General features: G+C 39.9%; 1 protein-coding gene across 2 annotated transcripts; it reads right to left on the bottom strand.

Annotated features, from left to right (window-relative positions):
• Window positions 1-1,016: 1,016 nt before the first annotated feature.
• On the bottom strand, window positions 1,017-13,293 carry LOC146654725 (ras-related protein ORAB-1-like). Of its 2 annotated transcripts, none has more exons than XM_085429503.1 (7): window positions 9,558-13,293; window positions 6,669-6,913; window positions 5,193-5,265; window positions 5,024-5,119; window positions 4,799-4,894; window positions 4,572-4,703; window positions 1,017-2,469 (listed from the first exon to the last, which is right to left on the bottom strand). In XM_085429503.1, exons 2-7 carry the CDS (start codon window positions 6,680-6,682, stop codon window positions 2,242-2,244), a joined length of 639 nt encoding a protein of 212 aa, XP_085285629.1. In that variant the 5' UTR covers window positions 6,683-6,913; window positions 9,558-13,293; the 3' UTR covers window positions 1,017-2,241. The 2 variants fall into 2 exon arrangements, with proteins under 2 accessions (XP_085285629.1, XP_085285630.1); XM_085429504.1 differs by lacking the exon at window positions 9,558-13,293 and adding an exon at window positions 7,328-7,608.
• Between the last annotated feature and the right edge of the window lie 13,154 nt (window positions 13,294-26,447).

Below are 26,447 nucleotides of genomic sequence, written 5' to 3'. Positions count from 1 at the left end.
CATATGCTTGTATATCAGCTGTGTAGTCACTATGGTTTCATTATTGTTGTGTATCCTCCTCCACTCCAGAGTATTTTTGTATATTCTCCCTAACATTTGTACGGCTATGATGCTCTGTCTGCACACAGATTGTTTTATGCAGCTTGACCAAATTTCTCAAACTAATTTTCACATAAGAAATTTGTTCTTAAAGGAACTCATCTTTGAAACACTTTGACATTTTTAATTGGGAAGATAGAGGACTGACTTTTTGTTGCTGTTTTGAAATCCCACAATGTCCCTTTGTCTCTCCCATGTCTTCATCTTGCACACCATATTCACAAAAGTGTCGGTCCACATTCCTTAAACTTTGAATTCAGCATTTTCTTGTCTCATTGTATCAGGGGTATAAAATCCAGCACCTAGCCATGCAGTCTGCTTTCATAAACAATGTAAAAGGATGAATTTCACTGACTCGAGAGTGCTGATCTCCATCGACAGTAAGTGATATTAGTTCAAAGTGGAAGTTAGCCACAAAGTGACAGATCATGCAAGGCTACAAAGTGGGGTCGCTAAGTGCTGATGTGTAAACTGTGCTAAATGCTGGTAACTTATGCACTATGTGCAGAGTTTTAAACCTTCTCCAGCATTAACATCAGCACGCAAACTGTGCACAGGGAGCTGGTGTTCATTCTATGCCTCACACTGTAGGCATAATGTGTTAATGTGCTAGGTAGGTAGGTGTAGGTACTCAGTACCATATAGTGTAGACAAAGCTCACACATTTAAAATATGGTCTTATTTCCCATCTGTTTTACATTTCAAGAACAAAGTTTATTTAAATTGTATTTGAGTAGCTGAAGTTGCTGAGTTCTCAGTCTCTCAGCTGCTTTCATAAGCTTCTTGTTGCTAAAACAACGTCCAGTTGATTACAAAGAAGTCGGCCTTCAGTGAGTCATTGTTACACTGCGATAATACTGTTGTCACAGCAAAGAGAGGAAATTAATTCATGTTGAAATGACACTAATATGACATATTTAAGGTTGCCTGGCCTTCATGAGAAATCCCTTCACATCACAAAGGGATATTTGTCAGGCCAATATCTCCTGAGGATGTCCAGTGATTTTCAGATTTTAGATAGTGAGTTAAAGTTCCTCAAGAATCTTTTAGGTTTTAAAACATTTAATAATCTAGTAAGTCAAATGCCAGATGAGTTAGCATTTACCATATGAACATTTTATATAAAATCAGCGGCTCCCAGACATTTCTGCATCTTTGAAAGTTCGAAAAACAACAAGTGTGACAGATTGTGAGAAAAATAAAACCTGATAATCAACTCACTGCTATTCTGAATTTACAGACTTTTCCTTATTGTCCAGACCTCCATGTCTGTATTTGGATCTGAGAGTTCCAAATTAAGAAGTCTTGATCCAAAAACTGGCACCGACATCACACAATGCAACTTGAATGGAAGCTGACTTTTAAAAATTTGAGGGGAGAAAAAAAGGATGTTAATGATATTTGTGCATTTTGATGTTCAGTGGTTGATCTCCTGTCTCAGTCAAACCACCAAGCTTAGCTCATTTAAACCATGAAACAATCATCTTCTAACTTTAATCACGCAGATCAGGATCAGGCTTTCTTTTAATATCATCTTGAGAATTTCAGTATCTCTTTATATTTTCTGCAAAAAAGACCAACTTCAGATATCTTTATTGACATAAACAAACACCAAGCAAAACACAACAGGAACTGGTTAATAAGTCTGAGGCATTTATAGAAACTTAAATCATACAGTCAGGTTGCTTATATCAGATAATTAAAGACTGTGCGGCTGCTAATTAACATTCAACTATTGCTATTCACGAGAGCGGTCCTCTCTGTATTTCCAAATCATGTCGTCTACACTTGAATAGACCCCACCCTGTTTGTTCCTTTGGCTGAGTGCTCTGATTTCTGCATGTTTGGTCCTAGTTTTCTTTTTATTTAGTTTTACTTCCATTTCTCATTTTTAAAATAAATGAACATAATTGTAAAAGGAAAAAACGTCAACCTCTATCTCATTCAAAAGTACCAAGCTCAAAAATATATCATAGTCAAGTCAAAAATGTGTTTTTCTTCCAAAGTCATAAATGTCAAAAATATGCCGATATGTGTGCCTGTAACACTCAGTTAATGAGTCCTTCAACCAGACAGCTGGGTCTTTTTCAAATGACACATCTGTCTCATCAAGTAATAAATATTTGTGCTTATGTTTCCACCTCAGCAGCAGTTATTGGCCTCCTGCGTCTGTTTTTCCCCTCCCAGCCACAGGGGGGCGCTGTTGATCTTGGCGGTCCTGGCCTCTGCTGACTCGCCCTCCATGCCCCCTCCTTCACTGGCCAGACGTTTGTGGATCTCAGAGGCCATGGTAAGGAACGCCCTCTCCACATTATCAGAGCTTTTCGCACTAGTCTCCAAGAACGGGATCTTCAGGGACGAAGCCAGTTCCTGTGGATGGGGTCAAGTCTTATTAAAAGCAGCAAGTGTGTAAACACCACAGTTTAAAAGCATTTAATGCAACAACTGTAATTCTAAAATTCGATTCCAGGGTAAAGTATTACATGTAATTTGTACTCCTGGATTAAGAGTAAACTGAGTAGTCATTCTGAAAAAGAACCCTAATCAGACTTTTGAATTATTGATGAGTCAACATTTAAATATTAGTTCACAAGTTTACATCTGGTACTTTTCAAAGGAATTTAGACATGAAAGCTACAAAGTCGATGAACGCCTGGCCAGACTTGGCACTGAGAACACTGAGCCTGTTTTCATTCAAATACTGCCGGTTTGTCAAAGCTCCTGGTGCATGTACAAGATGCCCACTGGTCCAAAGAAGCCCCTGTCAATGACCTGACTACTAATTCAATCCAAATCACAACAGCATTAAAGTCTCCTCAAGGTGCTTTTTATTGTAAGGTAAGGACCGTAGGGATGAAGGACAAACTTCCTTTTAACAAGAAGCAACCTCTGGCACACCTGAGGGTGTGGGGATGAAGACGGGACAAAAGACAAAGCCAGAGATTAATAATAACTAATGATTAAATGCAGAGTGATGTGTAAACACAGTGAAGAAGAAACACCGAGTGCATCATGGGAAACCTCCGGCAGCATGACCTATTAAGTGTAACTAAGGGAGGATTCAGGGTCACCTGATCCAGCCCTAACTACTTGATGAAAAAGGAAAGTTTTAAACTTATTCCTGAAAGTAGAGAAGATTTCTGTTTCCCAAATCCAAACTGGGAGCTGGTTACCCAGAAGATGGGCCTGAACGCTGAAGGCTCTGCCTCCAATGCTACTTTTAAATATATGAGCTTGCAATCTCCTATCCTTTCAAATGGTTTGCTTCTTAGTCCAAGTCTAGATTTGGAACAGGTTACTAACACGCTGAAGTCTCCCTGAGAGACTCATAGTTAGTTGCTCCCCTCAAATTGACTCTTTGGAGTCCTTAGAGTCAGTAAGAGAGGGCCAGTCTGTATCAGTTTGTAATTGAACGGGGTTAAGGTGTCTGAACCTCATAGATCTGATAAATGGACTGGTTCATATAAAGAGCTTTCCTACTCTAACTGTGCACACTTTATACAACTTGCCTCATTCATACAAGCATTTTTTCCTATGCTTTTCCAAAGTTAACACTTTCTATCTAACAGTCACACACATTTATACTCCATTGGACGCATCGGAGAGACTCCATCAGAGGTAATACCTTGCCCGTAGATATTTGGCATGCAAAATGGAGCATGACAAATATCTTTGGGACCAATCTTCTGATTAGCAGATGACCTGCTCTACCACTACTGCGACACCAAGATTAAGAAAGGAGTCTCAAGAATTCCTCCCCAGATTGTATGACAGTTACTGCGGCACCGCAATCTAACTCCAAATGACTTAGGTAGGCAGTCCCATTTTTAGATAGAAGTATACCCAGAAAATACCCAGTTTGAAACCAGCTGAGTTGTCCCAGATGAATTGTGCTCATTGGTGCAGACTCAGTCAGAGGGACTTCAGCGTGTTAGTAACCTGTTTGCATTTATAAACGAGGTGGTAATTTTTTGCCAACCTTCAACAATCTGCCTGAGAGTGATTGCAGGTTGAGTGATTAGTGGTTGAGTGCCAAACATCTGATCGCAGCAACTGTTTGCAATCATTCGCTGAATGTGAAAAATCACCACACAGTCACAGGACAACCACCCATTCTTACTAGTCACAGTGAGGTTGTCATCTGGTTTTAGTGTTACTGAAACATTAGGCATGATTGTCGATCTTCCTAACTTGACTACTTGCTTCCTGCCTCCAGTGCTGCCACAGTACGTGTGTCTAAGCACAAAGCCAGACACTTTGTCCACGATGCTAAAACCTTCTGATAGAGATACCAGTATGTGATGATGTCAAAATACCAGTGTGCTCATGTCTAGAATTATTTTGGAAAGAAAAAACAAATTATTTCCCATTTTAAGTTTCCACTTAGTTTTATGATGCTTAATAAAACCACAGGTGTGAAGTTATTTCTAAGTATTTGAAGTTAAGCCTCTTCGCTGCACGTAGCCTGTTACCTGAGCAGTGGCAGCATCCACCACTTTCTTACTAACGAGGTCAGACTTGTTTCCCACCAGCAGCCTGGAGACGTTTTCACAGGCGTAACGATCTATTTCATCCAGCCACTGCTTCACATTGTTAAAGGATTCCTGAGGAGAGAGAGAGAAAGCGAAGCAGCAGGAGGTCTGGAGTTCATGTTCAAATGCTTTTCTTTTTAGATGATGATGAAGACATACACACTGACCTGCTCAGTGACATCATACACAATGATGATGCCGTGAGCTCCTCTGTAGTAGCTGGAGGTGATGGTTCGAAACCTCTCTTGACCTGCTGTGTCCCACTGAAGGAGTATATGCACACACGTAAAATAGCACTGAGGCTAACATTACACAGTTTTTTTTAAGACTTTCATGCTTTGAAAAACAACTTTATGATGTTCCCTCACAAAACCGCTTCGCCGTTTCCTTACAATCTGTAGCTTGACAGTTTTCCCATCCATGTCAATGGTCCTGATCTTGAAGTCGACCCCTATGGTAGAGATGTAGCTTTCGGTGTAGGTGTCATCCTGCAGCAAGCAGTTAAGTGTTAAAAAGGGAAAGTGAGCGTGTCTTTGTGTGCATACGTGTGCACAGTCTTACCGCAAAGCGCAGCAGCAGGCATGACTTTCCAACTCCAGAGTCACCGATGAGAAGAAGCTTGAACAAGTAGTCACTGGGAAGCAAGGAAGACATGCATGAATGAACCACTACAGAGGTTCCATCTCAGATGTAAATGATGTCATGCCATAAAAAGCTGCATAATTTAAATGTTGAAAGCCAGCTAGCAAATAACACACATCAAATACAGCTCTGAATGCTGACATGAATTTAAGAAATGCAGAGGGTGGCACACTTGCAACCAGATTTTATTACATCTATAACAAAAGTCAAGGGTTGATCTGATATTTTGAATGTTTTATGCTCTAAATTTGGAAGATTTTTGTTTTTTGCTTTCATATGAACTAAATATCGAGTGCACAGTGTGAAGGTTGCAAAATCAGTCGTGCTGTTTGCTTGTAAGACTTGCAGTTTTTCACTCAGTGCAAGCACCATGAAATGCTTGAACCACAAGTCAAATGAAAGTGTGAACCTTGGACAGATGTTAGCTCATCAGGAATGGTTTATCACAGTCACTAGTTCTAGATACTGAAACAATGTTTCACCAGTAATGTCATTTTGTGTAATCACAGGTAACAACGTGGTCGTCACCAAGAAACTCCTTTTTTTAAATGTCTAACTTTTACCCATTAAAGATACAAATTAATGAATAAGAAGCAAGCTTTTTGATAGAACGTGAATAAAACCATCCACACTACACAGTTTTCCATTCAGTTTTATTTTCATGTAAGAATTTGGAGCTACAGCTTAAACCGTGCCCTCCTGGAACCAGGTTGTTGATATTATTACAACTGTTTCTCAAAGCTGGCAGTAAAGCAGCTGCCTGGTAATACTAGATGGATGCAAATTATTGTGTTGTATTTCTGAATGAGTAGCATTAAACCAAAGTGGTTAGCTGCTGCATTACATAGTTTATGGACACATAAGTCACAGACGCAAAGTCGAACCTGGGATCAAATGTCTTTCTGTGTATGGTTTCTTCTGTAGCACTCTTGTCTGCGAGAAGTTACAATTTGTCTTTGTTCTGTTGAGCACCACTAAACAATACCCATCTGCCACAGAGGCCTAGTGAGCCATTGCAGATTACCTACAACTGAATGCCTCCAATTATCTACTCTTTTTGCTTTTTTTCTACAAATTGATAGAAACATGCAGCAAATCTATGGACGGACATAAAACATTAATTCATCACAACTTACAATTTACTGATAAGCTCAAATTAGACACCTCAGCAATAAAACTGGCTTGTATGTCTTTTTAGACTGACATACGTCTGATACGACTGATCTCTAGTTACAAAACAAAGGTTAAAAACAAGGGTCGGGCATGTTACACATGCTTAAGTTTTCTCCTAACTTTCCATGTCAGCAGCCAGTGTTAAAGACCAGGTGTCATTTTATTACAAGCTGATCATTTCATCTCGGTAATGCACTGCGCAGAGAAAGAAACAACACTTACTATTCAGGATTCATGATCAACGAGGTCGGCCCAGTTGACGCAACAAAAACAGAAACACCTGAAACTGAATCCTGAGTCTGAAAACAGACAGATAATCTCTGATGCTGCGTCTGTTTCTGTCCCGCTGGAGGGCAAATGGCAGAATAAGCCAGAACTGCCTGCCTCAAAAGCTGACTGATGAGCTGACTGGTTCAGATGCATTATTTATTAATAAAGCCCAGTTCAGGTTACACTGAGGACAGCACCTAAAACCAAGGTACACACACACACACACACACACACACACACACACACACACACACACACACACACACACACACACACACACTTGTTTTCATATCTTAGTGAGGACATCTCATTGACATAATGCTTTCCCTAGCCGCTTTCTCTAACCATCAAAAATGAATTCCTAATCCTAACCCTGAGCCTAAACCTAACCTTAACCTAACTGTAACCCTGACACTAAAACCACATTTTGAGTGTGAAAAATGCCTTCAAACTTGTGGGGACAGGCATTTTGTCCCAACAAGTGACTGTTGGTCCCCACAAGTATAGCAGCATTCCAATTTTCTGTCCTCACAAAGATGTCTAAACATGTATACACACACACAGACATAAATACATCTACACAGTCCTGTAGAAAATTTATTTTTACCCACTTTTAAGTCTCAACGTTCAGCTGGTTTCTTTGCTGTTTCCACTGTGCTGTGTTGCTGTGGTGAGCGGCATGAAACTGTGCCTCTGCTCTGCACTCATTTTGAATCAAAGTGACAGTGACTCCTGTACCAACTGCAGCTCTGAGCTTCTCAAACAAACAAGAAGTTCTACTGAAACCAAACAAAAGCAGCCAAAAGCAACATGGCAGCTGTCCGCAGAGCGACAGAGATGCTTTACAGGGTTCATTTCTGTTAAGGAGCCTTTGCTAATGTAGTCCATCCATCTTCTTCCACTTATCCAATTCAGAGTTGTGGGGGTGCCTGTGCCTATCCCAGCTGTCAGAGGGCAAGAGGGAGGGTACACCCTGAACAGAATTACCAATTAACCTCATCCCATGCATGTCTTGGACTGTGGGAGGAAGCCAGAGTACCCGGAGAGAAACCACACAGACTTGGTGAGAACATGCAGACTCCATACAGAAAGGCCCCAGACCTTTTTCCTGTGAGGCAACAGTGCTAACCACAACATCTTTATACTGTCCATGACAACAGTTCAAACGAATTTGTTATCAGAGAACAGCCACGATGCTTCTTAGCTTAAATATTAAATTTATATGGGGTGACCATGTTCTCTAATTCTCCTCCAAACTCCTGACTGTCAGGAGTCATTTCAAGAGAGAGTCTAAACATGTCCTTTGTGACATGTATGTGATGGCAGAGGGTGGACTTTTGCCAAAAAGGAAAAAAGAGGCCTAAAATGTGTGAGGTGCAACCAGTTTTCTTTCCTCGTGTGGCACACAGGGGAATGGAGTCTGCTTCAGACACATCCTCAGTCCTGGAAACACATGATGTTATTACATGTGCCCGGCTGAACCTGGCTCCATCAGTCGTCTGTGCAGGGCAGCTCTCTCATATTTCTTCCAGTTGGGGGAATTTTTCCTGTCGTCCCTTTTCCTGTTCCAGCCCACTTTTCAACCAATCAACATCTAGCCTATGCACAGCATCATCCATGCTGCGCTGAGTTTTTTGGAGGACTACACACCACCGTGGGTTCATTACTCTCTGCACAGACAAATACTGACAGACACAAACTCAGTACCATAAAGGTGAATGCCTAATGTGTCACCATTTGTGTGCCATGCTCATGAATATGAATGAGAGATGTAAGCACTTTGTAGAACCAGTAGAGTTAAAAAAGAGTCGAAAGTTTAGAGGATTAAACTGTTTTCTATAATGTTTTATAAATTGAACTTTCACATAATGCTCGATAGATCCATAAATGTTATGTCTTTAACCCAAGTAAACCTCTTAGTCTTTCAGCTCCTGCTTTCCTTTTTCTCATGTTCTCATTTCATCGCCCCTCTCCTGTTGGTTTCTTCTCTACTTTTATTTCTGCTCATCGTCAGTTTTTATCCTTTTCTTTCCCTAACTATCTCTAATCTCACTTTCCTTTCATCATGCCTATTCTTTTCTTACAGTCCTCTTTATAATAACAATAATATAACTTATTTTTGTCTACCGCCAAGAAACCCAAAGTCGATTTACACACGAGTAGCACTTCACTGTTTTTCATTTCCTTCCTGATCCTTGGATTTCTTGTTTCTCTTTCCTTTTCATTCCTCATATGTCCCCTCCTCTTTTCATTTCCTTCCGCTGTGCCTTATGTCTTCTCTTCACTCTGTCTTCTCTAATCTTTGTTTTTTGTTACAACCTTCAACAGAATGGATACATTTGGTTTCACCTTGTGCTTTTGTTCTTTGGTGAATGTCTTAATAGCAAACAGGGGCCTGCTGTTGCTTGCTATAGCAGGAGTATCTAAAGAGGTTAGAGTACTTTCGAAGATGTGTCTGTGTCTGCCTGTCTGTATGTGGACAGATATATCAACATGATAGCATCACAACGCTGCAAGACAGCAGTCATGAAACTTTACAGATTTGTAGCTGACATGAGTGGTGATAGAAGGTGATGAGAGAGGAGTGCGATGAGTCAGAGCATTAGCATCAGGGCTGGTGTGTGTTCCACCATAAGATGGTCTCTTATTCCTTTTGCTGTCCTCTCATCGTGTTGCCTCATCTCTTTTTTCCTTTGCTCCTCGTTTATCTCCACTTAACATATATTAAGGTTGTTATCTTTTGCTTTCTTCATTTAATTTCATATCTTTGATTCTTTTAGTTTTCCTTCTATGTCGACTCTTAATCTTCATTCTTCTCTGTTTTTTTTCTGGTCACCTTACCTCCTCTCTCCTTGTGTCCTTGCTTCATCTCCTCGTCTCTCCTTTCCTCTCCTCTCTTGTCTTGTCCTGTTTTTTTGGTGAAAGTGATATAGTGTGTGACCCCCTGGTCACGGGAGCGAGCAGAGAGCCAGGGATATGCAATGGGTAAGCAGCTGTGATGGGGTCAAGGGTCAGCAGCCCTGACGACGGCCTGTTGCCGGGGCAGAGGCGGTGGCGCGGTGGTTGCTACGGCAGCACCAGGCTTTGTGGTGCTCCCGATGGAGCACCGAGGTGGGAAAACTGGGGGAAGGGTCCAAGAGAAAAAGAAGAAATAAAGAGAGAAAGAAAATAACAAAGAAGGAGGGTTAGAAAGCAAGGGGAAGGGTGGGAACGTGAGACAAGTAAGAAGAAGAAAGGGAAATCTTTGAAAACAAAGTGATGGAGAGGAGAGGCGAAACTTTGGGTGGGGGTGCAAAACAAATTGTATTTACTCATGTTTTTAGTCTATGAAAGCTAGTCTGGGATCTCTATCCTGCATTCAAAACCAGCGCTAATGTAAAACGTTCATTTTACACAACAAAACTAAAATTCACCCTGAAATATTATGTCTGGCAGAGCTTAAGTTACAACTCCTACAGAAGATGTGACAACAAGAATGTCGGCCAAGTCACACAAAACTCTGTTAAAATTCTGATCGCTGGAGTCAAAGCCAAAACGTCACCAAACCAAGAAATGAAGAGACCGCCACAAAGGTTTACTTATTAAAATCCCAGACTGTGCTTTGACCTGTGGCACATGTTAAAAGCCAACATGGCTGGATTCTTATTCTCAGGGTGTTAAATGCTGCTGTTTGGTAAAACAAGAAGGTTCATGATAATTTAATGGCCTTGCAATTCTTCCATCAGTCAGGAAACTACTAAAGCGAGTCAAACTTACCTCAAGCTTGAGTCTAAATCTTTATGCTGAGTTTGCATTATAGTTTATGCAAGCAGTGACCGCAGTATCGAACACAACCAGGGCTTAATATCGACTCACGGCAGTGACGCCAAGGACACCTTTTTCAAAGTTTCTGTGACAGCAGCAGCTTCTAACAGGAGTGCACTATTTAAACTCTGTGATGAGAACATGTTGGCAGTTTACCTGCCACTGTTGCTTTGTGCCATTTCTGAAATCTGCGTAAGAATTACAAATGACTTTTTATAAGAGGGAAAACCCACCAGGAGTGTTTTTTACGCTTTGCTTTGTATGTTCATTTTCTCAGCTGTTGAGTTACAAACATGAATAGAAAGAGTACCGATAGCTGTCTGGAACAACTGACGTGGTCAACATGCAGATTGACGTGCAAAAAACTCCCAAAATGAGTGCGTGTGGGTGTATGTGTCTTGAGCCAGAAGAGCCACACATGAAGAGTGTGTGAGGCTGTGTGTATGATGTGTGCAGGTCAGTGGATGGAGTTAAACCGATCATTGTTCCCATCAGCATGCGTCCCAGGAGACCCGAGGGAGCGGGGATAAATAGCTGCTTTTTACTATTCACCCTTATTTTACCACAATCCCTTACTCCTCCATGCGTGTGTGTGTGTGTGTGTGTGTGTGTGTGTGTGTGTGTGTGTGTGTGTGTGTGTGTGTGTGTTTTGTGTTTTAGCCCTGAGGCCAATTAAGCAATATAATTAACCTCACTCGAAACTGAAGAGTGAACCAAAGCCTCATTATGGCAACAGAGCGTGACGGGGGCTGTCTGCAGTGTTGTCCATATACAGTACATTTGCACTGATCTGATAAACTGCTAAAAGAAACAACTCGGAGCTGATCAAATTTTAAATGTTCAGTTATTACATAAAGTCTTTAAAACACTCCTTTTGTGCTACATAATATTCACTACTTTAAATTTAATTTTGCTTCTTCACTTTGCAACTGAAACTGTAAATAAAACTGATTTCAAGGCTCTGCATCCGCAAAAGACAAAAAGCAAAGAACATTTTAACAGCTGCAAACTAAAGAAGTCAAGACACAGGAGGTGAAGATGTTACAGCAGGGGTGTGAAACTGAAATGAGCCGTGGGCCACTGCTGGCACTGTCATCTCATGTGAGGGTTACTTCAGTGTTCAAATAGTACAAAAAACACAAACAAACAAGAAAACGCCCACAAACATTTCCAAAAATGTAGTGTTTTGTTTGTTTGTTTGTTTTATTTCAAATATTGTATAACAAAATAAAACTACAAACGTGAAAGTTTTTTTTCTCCCACTCTTAACTAACTGAAGCCTTTCACTGAACTACCAAATAAACACACTGGTCCTGTCTTTCTGGCCACACACGTGGCAGCGCCTCTGCTGTGACTGTGTTCGTATTTAACAAAATAAAAATGCAGACATAAGTATAAAGAGCCCCGTATTAGAGAGATCAAAGCAGATTAAGACTAATTATAATCAGGAACAAGGAAAGAAACTGAAAGGATCCGATGTCTTCATGAACGAACATCTGATAAAAAGAAATGCGGACATTGCCAGGAAAGCACGTTACTTGAAGAAACAGGGAAAAATTCAAAATACATGGACCACCAACTGTAAAGTATTCATTAAACTCAATGGAACACCGGAACAAGCCAAAGTGTTGGTCATCAGAAATATGGAGGAGCTGGACAAATACTGAGGTCAACTTACTCTGGAGGTATGAATACACATGTGACGTGACACACAACACAACACATGGCACAGTCCAGGAGAACTTCATCTGCATCCGGCAACATTATCAACATAACTCATTGGAATTCTCTTTATGATAATCTGGAACTGAGAACATTTCGATACACAGACCATAATGTTCTAGACTTAGAAAAGGATATAGACCCGGAAAATAATTTCTTCTACAACATCAGCTGTAACTGCTGCTACTTCACTGATGAACAGTTTAAGCACACCATCAACACGGAAAATAAATTATCAATAATCCATTTTAATAGCAGAAGTCTGTATGCCAACTTCAACAATATAAAGGAATATCTAAATGAGTTGACAAATCCATTTGGAATTATTGCCATTTCTGAAACATGGATCAATGCGGAGAAAGGAATGGACTTTGGACTGGAGGGATATGAAGTGAATTTTGTAAATAGAAGGAACAAGAGTGGAGGGGGAGTAGCTGTGTATGTGGATAAAAACCTAAACTACAAGGTGGTAGAAAGTATGACAACTGTAATTGATAATTTACTAGAATGTATAACAATTGAAATTTATAAGGAAAAAGAAAAAAATGTAATAATTAGCTGTATATATAGAACACCTGGCTCTAGTATTCAAGTATTTAATGACTTCATAGAGGAAATATTCTCTAAAACAAATCAAAAAGTTATGTTTATCTGTGGTGATTTTAATATTGACCTGTTGAATCCAAAAAAGCATAAAATGACCGACGAATTCCTAAACACTATGTACAGTTTGAGTTTACATCCTAAAATAACCAGGCCTAGCAGAATTACACCACATTGTGCCACCTTACTTGACAATATTTTCACTAACAATATGGAAAACAACATTGTGAGCAGAATATTAATTAATGACATCAGTGATCACCTACCAGTTTTTGCAGTTTATGACACTAATTATAAGAAAAATCAGCATGAAGAACAACTGAGATACAGACGTGTAAGGACAGAAGAAACTATGACTGCATTTAAGAACGATCTATTAAATCAGGACTGGGACAAGGTGTACAAAGAAGCTGATATTGATATTGCATATGGCATATTTTTAAGAATATTCATGGAGTTGTACGATAAAAACTGTCCAACAATAAAATACAACAGAAAGCACAAATATTCAGATAGACCATGGCTCACTAAGGGTTTACAAAATGCATGTAAAAAGAAAAATACACTCTATAGGGAATACCTAAAACAAAGAACAAAAGATGCTGAAAATAAATATAAAAAATACAAAAATAAGTTGACCAATATTATACGTGTATGTAGAAAGGAGTATTATAGTAAAATATTGAACAACAATAAACATAATATGAAAGGAATATGGGATGTTTTAAACGGTATCATTAAAAATAATTCTGGACAACAAAGTTATCCACAATACTTTATCGATAATGGCAATATTATGGAAAACACTGCTGATAAGGTCAACAGCTTTAATCATTATTTTGTAAATATTGGACCAAAACTGGCAGAACAAATTCCTGAGTCACTGCCATCAGTAGACTGTAGTGAAAACCTGATTGATAGGAACCCTAACTCAATGTTCCTCACATCAGTGGAGGAAAAAGAAATAATTGACATTGTACACATGTGTAAATATAAAACATCTACTGATTGTAATGATATTGACATGAAAATCGTCAAGAAGGTCATTGAAGGAATTGTAGGACCTCTAACATATATTTGCAACTTATCATTTCAGACGGGAAAAGTGCCAAACAAAATGAAAATAGCTAAAGTTGTGCCGCTGTATAAAACCGGGGATAGACGCCACTTCACAAATTACAGGCCTGTTTCTTTACTACCACAATTCTCCAAAATCCTAGAAAACCTGTTTAATAAACGATTAGACAAATTCTTAGATAAATATAAATTACTCTCTGACAGTCAATATGGATTCAGATCAAAAAGATCAACATCTCTGGCATTAATCGAATCAATTGAGGAGATTACGAATGCTATAGATCAGAAACAGTATGCAGCTGGAGTATTTCTGGATCTCAAGAAAGCATTCGACACAATCAATCATCACATATTAATTAATAAACTGGAACGGTATGGGATTAGGGGGGTTGTACTGCAATGGGTGAAAAATTATTTAAGTGACCGGAAACAATTTGTGAAGCTGGGTGTCCATTCCTCATCATGCTTGGACATTGCTTGTGGTGTTCCACAAGGCTCTGTACTGGGTCCAAAATTATTTATTATTTATATAAATGATATTTGTAAGGCATCTGATATATTAAAATTAGTATTATTTGCAGATGACACAAATATTTTTTGTTCTGGGGGGAATCTAAAGGAGCTGCTGGATACAATTACTTCAGAAATGTGCAAAATTAAAAAATGGTTTAACAGGAACAAACTATCGCTAAATCTAAGTAAAACTAAAATTATCTTATTTGGGAATTCCCTTAGAAATGCACAAGTGCAGATTCATGTAGATGGTGTGGAAATTGAAAGAGTACTTGAACATAAGTTTCTTGGTGTGATTATAGATGATAAATTAAACTGGAAGTCTCATATAAATCATATACATAACAAAATTTCAAGAAGTGTCTCAATCTTGAGTAAAGTAAAACACATTCTGGACCACAAATCACTCCACATTCTCTATTGTTCCCTGATTGCACCGTATTTGAATTACTGTGCAGAGGTTTGGGGCAATACTTACAAATGTTCGCTATCATCAATCTTTATATTACAAAAAAGGGCCATAAGGATAATCCATAAAACTGGTTACAGAGATCATACAAATCCACTATTCTTAAAATCAAAAATTCTAAAATTCACAGATCTGGTTCATTTTCTCACAGCACAAATTATATATAAAGCAATAAATAACCTGCTTCCTGACAATATTCTAAAAATGTTTTCTAAAAGGGAACGGGGATACAATTTGAGGGGGAAATTAAATTTAAAACATCCTCGTATCCGTACAACATTAAAAAGTTTTTGCATCTCTGTGTGTGGAGTGAAGCTGTGGAACAGACTAAGTAAAGATATGAAGCAATGTCCGAGCATGGCACAGTTTAAAAAGCGGTTTAAGGATATGGTTTTTACAGGGTACAGGGAAAAGGTAGAGATTTGATAGGGTGTTCTTGTCTAATATTTTCATGTGTGTGCAGGTGCACGGGTATGTTGGTATGGGTATATATAATTGTAGGTTGTGTATCCTTGAGGTGTTAATGGGGTTATTGAAAATGTGTATATGTGCGTATGTGTGTATATACGTATGTATGGATAGATAGAAACATATATGTGTATATATTAAAAAAAAAAAATTTACACATAACATATAATGTAATTGCAAGGAGGTATTTCTGTAGTCTATTGATACTAGATAGTGGAAAAGGGGTGGGATTAAATAAGCTTATGCTTCTTCCTGCTCCTTTTTGAACATGGACGTTATTTGGAGTTGTGGTTGCTCGTTTTCCTTTTGTTTGCTTTGTTCATTTGTCTCTTTTAATTCTATTTTTTTTTATACTTTTCAACATGTTCAAAATAAAGATTCAATCAATCAATCAATCAATCAATCAGTTCATTATGTAATCAATAATCAGTGTTGGTCAAGTTACTTGAAAAAAGTAATCAGTAACTAATTACTGATTACTCCCCCAAAAAAGTAATCCCGTTACTTTACTGATTACTTATTTTCAAAAGTAATTAATTACTTAGTTACTTAGTTACTTAGTTACTTTTTAAAAACACGATTTACAACCTGAAGAGGTGATAAAGTGATAGATCTTTCAGCCCAATTCTACTTTTTCTACATAATTCATCATACAAAATGTAATCAAATGGAAAAGTCTCTTTTTTTAACTTGTTTTATCAGTTTTAATCTTTTAACTTTATGCATCAAGCAAAACATTTAATTATATGCAACATTCTCTGACTTGAATAAATTAGTTTAACATTTAAACCTATTTTCTACACATTCCAGCACATAAAATAAAATATTTTTTGTGTTTTCACTCACTCTTTCAAACAGATGCAAGTAAAACACAGCAGAAAATAAATAAAGTCAAAGACTCAGCGGTCCTGTTGCTCTATTTTCACCTGTAAAGCAGGAGCAGGGTAGGCGGAGGGTTACCCTGGTGCAGGTGTGCTGCGGTCAGTTGAAGAATCCGCGCGAGTGTCTCTTACAAGTAACGCGTTACTGCCCATCTCTGTCAATAATATAGAAACAGGTATCCCAACATATTAAGCAAAGAACTTGCATTCATGTAATTAAGCATGAACTTTCAGAAACAATGGCCACATTAGAGTTTTCTAAAATTAAAATCAGCTCCAGTTTAACAGTTAAATCCGACAGAAGGAGCGCGTGAGTTTGCAGGGTTTCAGTACATGATTTTAATATTCATGAAATTAAAGGTTGTTTGATTAGACATGTCTTTGTGGGGCTTTTCTTGCATTTCTTTCATTTCAATCTTTCCTCTTTATCTTCCTTGTGTTTCCTCTCTGTCTAGATATCTAGATATAGATATCTAGATACAGATGTCTTTCCTGTTCTTCTCGTCTTTTTCCATCTCTAGGTGTATGTAGTCACCTCCCTCCCACTCCACCGCTCCCACTTCTCTCCCTTTCTTTCTCCTCAGTGACAGCTGCTCCTCAGTTTTCCCGCCAACCCACCAGCTGTCCACACAGACTAGAGGTATGTGAGAAACGTGTGTGTGTGCGTGTGTGTTTTCCATAACAGGCAGTTCCTTTCTGTCAGCTCCTATCCCTGCCTTGCTTTCAAACACACACAGGAAGCAATATGACACTCAAAGATCCCTCTGTTAAGCTTCTGCTACTGTGAGAAAGAACAAACACACGCTGATCTACAGCCAACAATATAAAGCTGAAAAGATGAAGTGTGACTTAATTAAAGGGTTAGACTGTACCTACAGCAGCTACACGCACCTGCTCAGCTTGGGGACTAAAAGTGTGAGTGTTTGTTTGTGTTTAGATTGTTGTTTGTTTATTTGTGTCTGAGAATAAAAACATAAAACAGCAACGTGTTTTTACAACCACAGATGCTCATATTAATGTGGTCAAAGATTCAAATACTGAGGACAGCATATGTGTAAATGTACAAAATAGCAGGCGTCAGATTGCTGTAAACACTCAGTTTCATGTGGTGTTCTCTAACCTTTGATGATGTCATGGAGAGGATATCCTTAATATGGTCATCTCAGGCTGCAAACACAGAAGTCCCTCCCCATGTGTTGGGGAGCTGGCTTGTTTCAGACAGAGGATGAACTGACATGCTGCTCAAAAAGCGTGAGCTTACTGATAAAAGCACTGAGCTAAATAAGAGCAGAATAACTTCACCTGTACGAGTCTGAGCAGATGTCTGCTGTTTGGCATCAGAACATGGCCCTGCATGATCTCAGTGAGCAAACGAAAACAACACTTATCTCCTCTTTAGCATCAAGTGACTGCCAAACAGCAATAAAAGTCACACAAACGGGACATCAAAGGACAAAGGAGGATTCGCGTATTTGCTTTGGGGTTGTATCCAAGGAAGATTTCCGTTTCCCTCTTCTTTGTGGGTTCAGTCACACTGGCCTGCTCTAACCCCGTATCTGATCTCAATCAAAGAATACAAATAAAAAATCTAAGATATGTCCATTATTATTTCTTGCCTTTGTAATTTCTTTTGCGTGTGCAACCAACGCTGGCACTACTTCTCAAGGTAGAACTGGCTCTGCAGATAGGTTAATTGACATATAAAAGTCCCAGTCCAGCAGTTTTCATAGATGAAACGTGTGGTGCAGGCCTTGCTTAGAGCTCAGCTGAAGAAGGGAGAGGTAGTCTGAGGAAACAGGGCCACAGAGATGAGTCTAATTAGCACGGATGCTCTGTGTGGGCTAATCAGTCTCTCTCCTTTACAGTGGGGCAAAAAAGCATTTAGTCAGCCACCGATTGTGCAAGTTCCCCCACCTAAAATGATGACAGAGGTCAGTAATTTGCACCAGAGGTACACTTCAACTGTGAGAGACAGAATGTGAAAAAAAAATCCATGAATCCACATGGTAGGATTTGTAAAGAATTTATTCGTAAATCAGGGTGGAAAATAAGTATTTGGTCACCTCAAACAAGGAAAATCTCTGGCTCTCACAGACCTGTAACGTCTTCTGTAAGAAGCTTTTCTGTCCCCCACTCGTTACCTGTATGAATGGCACCTGTTTGAACTCAACATCTGTATAAAAGACACCTGTCCACAGCCTCAAACAGTCAGACTCCAAACTCCGCCATGGCCAAGACCAAAGAGCTCTCGAAGGACACCAGGAAAAGTATTGTAGACCTGCACCAGACTGGGAAGAGTGAATCTACAATAGGCAAGCAGCTTGGTGTGAAAAAATCAACTGTGGGAGCAATCATCAGAAAATGGAAGACATACAAGACCACTGATAATCTCCCTCGATCTGGGGCTCCACGCAAGATCTCATCCCGTGGGGTCAAAATGATCATGAGAACGGTGAGCAAAGATCCCAGAACCACACGGGGGGACCTGGTGAATGACCTGCAGAGAGCTGGGACCAAAGTAACAAAGGTCACCATCAGTAACACACTACAACGGCAGGGAATCAAATCCCGCAGTGCCAGACGTGTTCCGCTGCTGAAGCCAGTGCATGTCCAGGCCCGTCTGAAGTTTGCCAGAGAGCACATGGATGATACAGCAGAGGATTGGGAGAATGTCATGTGGTCAGATGAAACCAAAGTAGAACTTTTTGGTATAAAGTCAACTCGTCGTGTTTGGAGGAAGAAGAATACTGAGTTGCATCCCAAGAACACCATACCTGCTGTGAAGCATGGGGGTGGAAACATCATGCTATGGGGCTGTTTTTCTGCCAAGGGGACAGGACGACTGATCCGTGTTAAGGACAGAATGAATGGGGCCATGTATCGTGAGATTTTGAGCCAAAACCTCCTTCCATCAGTGAGAACTTTGAAGATGAAACGAGGCTGGGTCTTCCAACATGACAATGATCCAAAACACACCGCCCGGGCAACAAAGGAGTGTCTCCGTAAGAAGCATTTGAAAGTCCTGGAGTGGCCTAGCCAGTCTCCAGACCTCAACCCCATAGAAAAGCTGTGGCGGGAGTTGAAAGTCCGTGTTGCTCGGCGACAGCCCCAAAACATCACTGCTCTCGAGAAGATCTGCATGGAGGAATGGGCCAAAATACCAGCTACTGTGTGTGCAAACCTGGTAAAGACCTATAGTAAACGTTTGACCTCTGTTATTGCCAACAAAGGTTATGTTACAAAGTATTGAGTTGTATTTTTGTTATTGACCAAATACTTATTTTCCACCCTGATTTACGAATAAATTCTTTACAAATCCTACCATGTGGATTCATGGATTTTTTTTTCACATTCTGTCTCTCACAGTTGAAGTCTACCTCTGGTGCAAATTACTGACCTCTGTCATCATTTTAAGTGGGGGAACTTGCACAATCGGTGGCTGACTAAATACTTTTTTGCCCCACTGTATCTGCAGAAGTTTGCCTGACATAAGGTCTGATGGAACACATGCCGGAGGAGAGCAGATGTGTGGCCGTATCAGCAAAGGCTGGACTGAAGCGACGTCATGTGCGTTCCTACAGCCGAGCATGTAAAGGAGGGCGTTTCTGCTGACATAATCACTCTTTCTATATTGTGCTCTGTCCAGAGAGGAAACATATATGTAACATGTCCCAAAAGCTATCATTACAGTAAACCTGAAGTTTCATAAGTCATTAAAAACAGCGCTGACATGTAATGCAGATTGTTACATTGTGTCGCATGTTCACATACAGGAACACGCACACAGATACAGTCAACAGTAAACCACATCCAGAGTTCCGGCTGTACACTCCAACTGACGGCAGCTGTGTTCGTTAACCCCTCATCGCTCAAACATTACCACACAGCAAACCACACACACACACACACACACACACACACACACACACACACACACACACACACACACACACACACACACACACACAGCTAAACTCCACTGGTTCATGTCAAAGACAAACACATTTAAACACATTCACATACAGCATAAAGACACAGTGTACAAGGTGGCATGAGTCTGTGTGTGCAAGCGTGTTTGTTTTCATGTCTGTCATCAAGGGTCGTATGTGTAGCAGACCACCCCTGGACACACACACCTCTGTTGACCCCGCTTCTCTTCCTGTAGTAATTATGTCACGGCGTGTTTGGTCTGCAGTCCTGCTGACAGGAGACACGTGCAGATGCAAGCATGCTTGTGCACACTCAAGGTCACTGTTGCTTGAGAGCTGTGTTGTGAGAGTCTGTGCAAGACCAGAGAAAAGAGAGGTGTGTTTGTGTGCGAGCTTTTTTTACCCAGCACGTGATGTCCACAGTCTCGACTTTTCACGAGAGAAAGAAAGGAATGAAAAAAGGCTGAAAACAGATCAGCTTCCAACTCATCGGATTCCATGCACCACACATTTAAAACAGCATCGCTTTGGCAAATTTGTAGGCAGACAAAATGTGTTCTGCTTATTTAAACTAACATATACATACTGAATCCAGCCGCAAAAGAAACAAAAAAGTTTTATCTGAACTGTACTTAACTCACAGTGGCCATCCAAACGACTATCAGTAATTCATATGGGAAACTGGGAACAATGCTAATATGCTGATACAGCTTTTATTGACAGTTTTCCAACCAGTGAAAATGCTGTAACATTATTTTCATCAGCACCTGAGATCGTGAATGAGTCGCCCACTCTGCAGAGACATTTTTCCAGCAACTTGTTTTGGTGGATTAATGGGGTCGCTGGAGGCCCGGTGCGGAAAACAAACCAGGAACAATAGCAGTGAAAAACAGTACGGTTCAGTGGACTGATGCAGCAACTCTATTGGCTTGTACTAAAAGAAAAGAGGACATGAATTCCAATGGGAATTAATATTTGTTATGGTAATGACTCTGTTAGATATGGCTGGATGGCTGCATCCATAAATACACTCATTTCTCAGGCTGATGAAACTGTTGATGTTCTAAAGTTCAAAGGTAGAATATGTTTAGTGTCTTTCACAACAAGCACATCATTCTCAGCTTCACTTGAACTTCATTAAACATGTTACACCTAAACATGAACATCACCATGACTTTTGTTTTTGTTTTTTTTTAATTGATCATTTGAATATCTTTAATACACAAACCATGTACAGCAGGCTGGATGTGTTACTGCTCCTTGGGAAACATAAAATAGTGCAAACTTAAAAAAAAAAAAAAAATTAAATAATAATAATAAAAGTAAAAGCTCATCAAAATGGAATTTAACTACAATACATCAAATTCAATGCATTTGGTTTCTCTACAAAACCCCTCCAAGCTTCAAATGAAAACTTTCAATCTTTACATATAAAAGCAAACTCATGAAAAGTCATTTACGCTCAGCACCAGCAACCAATAAAATAAAGCTTGCGCCTGTATCACAGACTGCTGTGAGGGTCAGGGTCAGAGGTATGCCTTAGTTCTAAATCCAGAAGTTCATCCTATCCATTCATCTAACCCTAACATAGAAACCTTAACCCTAAAGACTTTTTAAAACCAAACTTTTTGTCAAATGTGTTTTCGATGGGGGTCAGTTAGAATGGTTATTTTCTTTATTTCCTGATTGCCAAGCCACCAGTGTGGTGGAGGACCCCACACACCCCCCCACACACACTTTTCACCCTGCTGCCTTCTAGCAAGAGGTACCGAGAGCACCCGGACCCTCACTGCCAGACTGTGAAACCGTTTCTTCCCCCAGGCCGTCAGACTCCTGAGCACTCAGTGACTGGACTGACACACACACACACACTACTTCATACACCTAGCTACTTTTTGCACGACGCTCAGTTTTTTGCACTTTTCTATTGCACTGTTGTGTCTGTATCGTTACGTTCTGCCTGGCGTTGCACTATCTTTGCTTTGTTTTGGGGTTTTTTTTGCAGTTTTTGACACTATGGGGCGATCGTGGCTCAACAATTGGGAGTTTGCCTTGTAATCGGAAGGTTGCCGGTTCGAGCCCCGGCTTGGACAGTCTCGGTCCTTGTGTCCTTGGGCAAGGCACTTCACCTGTTGCCTACTGGTGGTGGTCAGAGTGTCCGGCAGCCTCGCCTCTGTCAGTGCGCCCCAGGGTGGCTGTGGCTACAATGTAACTTGCCATCACCAGTGTGTGAATGGGTGGATGACTGGTGGTGTAAAGCGCTTTGGGGTCCTTAGGGACTAGTAAAGTGCTATACAAATACAGGACATTTACCATTTACTTGCACTATCTGTAGTCCTGTGTTTGTTTGTCATATGTAGCACCATGGTCTTGGAGGAACGTTGTCTCGTTTCACTGTATACTCTACCACTGCACATAGCTGGAATGACAATAAAGCCACTTGACTTGACTTGGGAGAAAACTTTAATAAAAATAAAGCTGAAAACGATTCTGATTTCATTGCTTTAGGGCTGAGGTCATCACATGTTACAACAAGGACCACAACTATGGGACTGAAGACACTCATTAGTATTCGCTTCTATTTGTGGCCACCCTGCTGTAGTTTATACTTGGATCATTTAAATGCTTAGTAGCTGGCATAATGCTATTTAAATGTACATCACAAATAACAGCCGCAAGATTCAGTATAGCACATTTGAAACAAAAGTAGCTATATGACGACTGTTTATATATGTTAATATACAGTTTCTACTTTCCTCTTAATCTTAGTTTGCTGTAAGGTTGAAGAAGCACTTAGCTACAAGTCATTTGCATGGAACCTGGAAAGATGATGCTACAAACTAACACGTAGCATTTGTCGTTGTGTTTTTGCAACATCGTGACAATCAACCAATGACATGTTTCCATGCTGTCCCATATTCACAGTTGTATGGAAATCAGCTAATGATTGGGGGACATTCATTCCATGAACAGAACAAAAGTTAAATGCATGTTATTTACAGCTGAGCTATTAAACTATGTTTGATTTCCTTTGACTGTGTGTAATAGAGTTCTACATCATCAGTGAATAATAAGAGTGATTCAGAATTTCTGTCCAGTTTAAAGTGCTGACACCACGAGAAGTGAAGGCGAGTAGGATTTTTTAGTTTGGGTTCAGTAATTCTTAATAGGCGCACCATACATTGTTTACATCTGAATAGCATTGCAGCAGCTGAATGGAAGAGTGAGTGGACAATGAAGCTATGTCCAAAAATATAAAAGGCAGGACTTTTAACCTCTCTGACCTCACATTATCACAGCCAACATTCCTGTGACACCAAAGCAGGTCTGCGTGAGAAATAAAGCTTAAAGCTCAACCTAAAGTTTCAATGTGCAGCTTCATGTTTTAGATTTTATTTTCTGATTATTGTTATTTCGATTGTTGTTGTTGTTCAAATGTCTTGTTTGATGACCAGAACTGGAAGTGAGCAGCTTCCGGTTCCTTGGCGTACACCTGGCTGAGGATCTTACGTGGTCAGTACACACAAACAAAACAGTGAAGAAGGCGCAGCAGCGCCTCTTCTTTCTCAGGAGACTGAAAAGATTCGGCATGAGCCCCCGCATCCTCAGGACCTTCTATCACTGTGCCATTGAGAGCATCCTCACTGGATGCATCACCACCTGGTATGGCAACAGCACCGCCTACAACTGCAAAGCTCTCCAGCGAGTAGTGCGGTGCTCTGAATGGATAATTGGAGGTGAGCTTCCCTCCCTCCAAGACATCTACAGGAAGCGGTGCCTGAGGAAAGCGGGGAGGATCATCAAGGACTCCAGTCACCCCAGCCATAAACTGTTCAGACTGCTTCCATCAGGAAGGAGGTTCTGCAGCATCCGGTCCCGTACCAGCAGACTGAGAGACAGCTTCTTCCATCAGGCCATCAGACTGCTGAACACGTCATAGACACCTCAGCTTCACTACTGGAACTTCAACATTATGCACTCCACACTGTATATAAATGCCACTTGTTCTGCACATATTCAACTCTGTATATTTTATATATTTTATTATTATTATTATTATTATTATTTTATTTTATTTTTTTACTATTTAATTTGTAAAAATGTGTATACACACACACACACACACACACACACACACACACACACACACACACACACACACACGTAGGAAAATATTTAGTATACACATCCAGAAATGCATACACTATTATATATTGTACATATATTTATTAGTTTCAGGTTGGCCATTCTTGTATTTTGCTCGTTTGTGTTGTTGTGTTTGCACATCTCTGTTGCTTGTGGGGCTCGCACACAAGAATTTCACTCGCATGTGCTGTGCCAGTGTGCCTGCACATGTGATGTGACAATAAAAAGTGATTTGATTTGATTTGATTTGTTCTTCTATTTGGTCCCAGGAACTTCTCAAAGACCCTGTTGTGGGGTTTATCTGCCTTCCATCCACAGGAGTTGTTGCTTCTGGGTGAAGTATTGGCTATAATGTACATGTTTCCAACTAGTTACAGATATATAAAATGGGCTGTATTGTGTTTAGCATGTAAATCTCATTTTATCTGATCAAATTAAGTGTCCTTTCTCCTGCTTCGGGGAAAGCCCCATGACGGGGGCTTCCCAGATTGTCTCAGCATCGCATTCACGAGATGCTTTATTGTAATTCAAACCAGAGCACAGAACAAACTGCACAACATGTAAGTCAAAGTGAATGTTTTTGAAATGTTTTCTTTATGTTTAAGACAAACAACTTGATTTGGTTTCTGATAGATGTGACAAAAGGATGTGATGAGTTTACACAGCTGACACATGCATTTTCTTCTTAGGACTTCAAAGCTGAAATTTTTAAGAGTTTACAGGTGCAGTGGTGTTTGTGCTTACAGTTTTTTACAGACGCTAGGACACATTTCTCAATACTTAGGTCACTTTTGCAAAACTCTTCACACAATCCTCCTAACTGACCCTCAGCTTGGCAAAGCAGTTCATTTCACATTCAAAATGCACTACAACTACCAAAACACTTCATTCAGGTCTCAAATAAACTCATTCTTCCAGAACACTAGCAAAGGTTGACAGCCGACAAACACACTTTGTCACCCACAAAACAATGACCTAAAAACACTAACAACATGTAACATTACACAGTGTTTTCTTGTGTAAAACAAGGACACATCTCTGTTTATAATTTCAATATATGTTACTGGAATGAATCAGACATCATGCAGAATTCGTTAATATTTGTTTATGTATTTTTATTTTTTTGCACTAAGTAATCCCAAAATACAAGAATTTGTATACACACCATCCACTGATACACATACAATAGTAATGCTAATCTACTCGGTCTCCTCCATTTGGCCACAGGTTCTCATCCACATCACATCTCATGTCATCTTGGGCAACACACCTAGGAAAGAATCTTCTGGCTGCCAGAATTGAAGGAGTTGAAAAATTGAAGGAGTAACACCTGTGTAGATGTTCATCTACAATGAGAATCAGCTGTGGCTGGTTAAACTGCATTTTTAGATTTAAAATATGTTTCAATAAAATATTGCTGTTGGATTTTGCTGTCTTTTTACAGTTTTTTCTGATTGCTTAAGCACATTTTTTGTAACTATTTGCTAATTTTGCAAAACTCTTCACACAAATAAGAAAACCTGTCACCCAATCATCAAAACATTGTAGTTCTCTTGCAAAAGCAAACACAGCTAGATTAACTCTTCACACCTTCGTAAAAATGGTGTTTCCGTATCAAACAGTACACACAAGCCATCATCTACTAAGCACACAATGCGCCAACTGCACACCGATGGTATGAATACAAAACACATCTGGCTTTTGCTTCCTCTGTGCACAAGGTAGGCTATGTCAGTTTGAGCTCATACTTCTGTCATAGATCCATAAGCATAGAGGGATCCAAACTTCAAGTACTGGTGTTTATTCAAACACATCAAAACAAACACAAGTGTTTATTTCCAAGTATAGGATTATTTGCAATCGCCATAATGACTATATGGGTTACTTGGTCTGCAGTGAACATGCTTCCTCTGCCCCCAGCATCTGGTCATCTAGCAATTCTGTAAAGTAACAATTTCAGTATTTCTACATCAATGGTATTGGTGTGTTTCTCATTGGCATATGGCAGTGCTACAAATCTTTGTGCGAAGTGACTGTACTAACCGATTCTCATTTCAAGATGTCCTTATGGTACTTGCTACAGTGTAGCGGCTCGAGTTAGGCTGGACCCGTTGGCCAG

This window comes from Rhamphochromis longiceps, linkage group LG14, assembly GCF_057381845.1.
Source record: "Rhamphochromis longiceps isolate RC_006_pf linkage group LG14, R_longiceps_female_GT1.1, whole genome shotgun sequence".
Classification (NCBI taxonomy): domain Eukaryota; kingdom Metazoa; phylum Chordata; class Actinopteri; order Cichliformes; family Cichlidae; genus Rhamphochromis; species Rhamphochromis longiceps.
The sequence above is the reverse complement of the archived record's forward strand: the minus strand, read 5'-3'. Positions and strand labels throughout refer to the sequence as shown.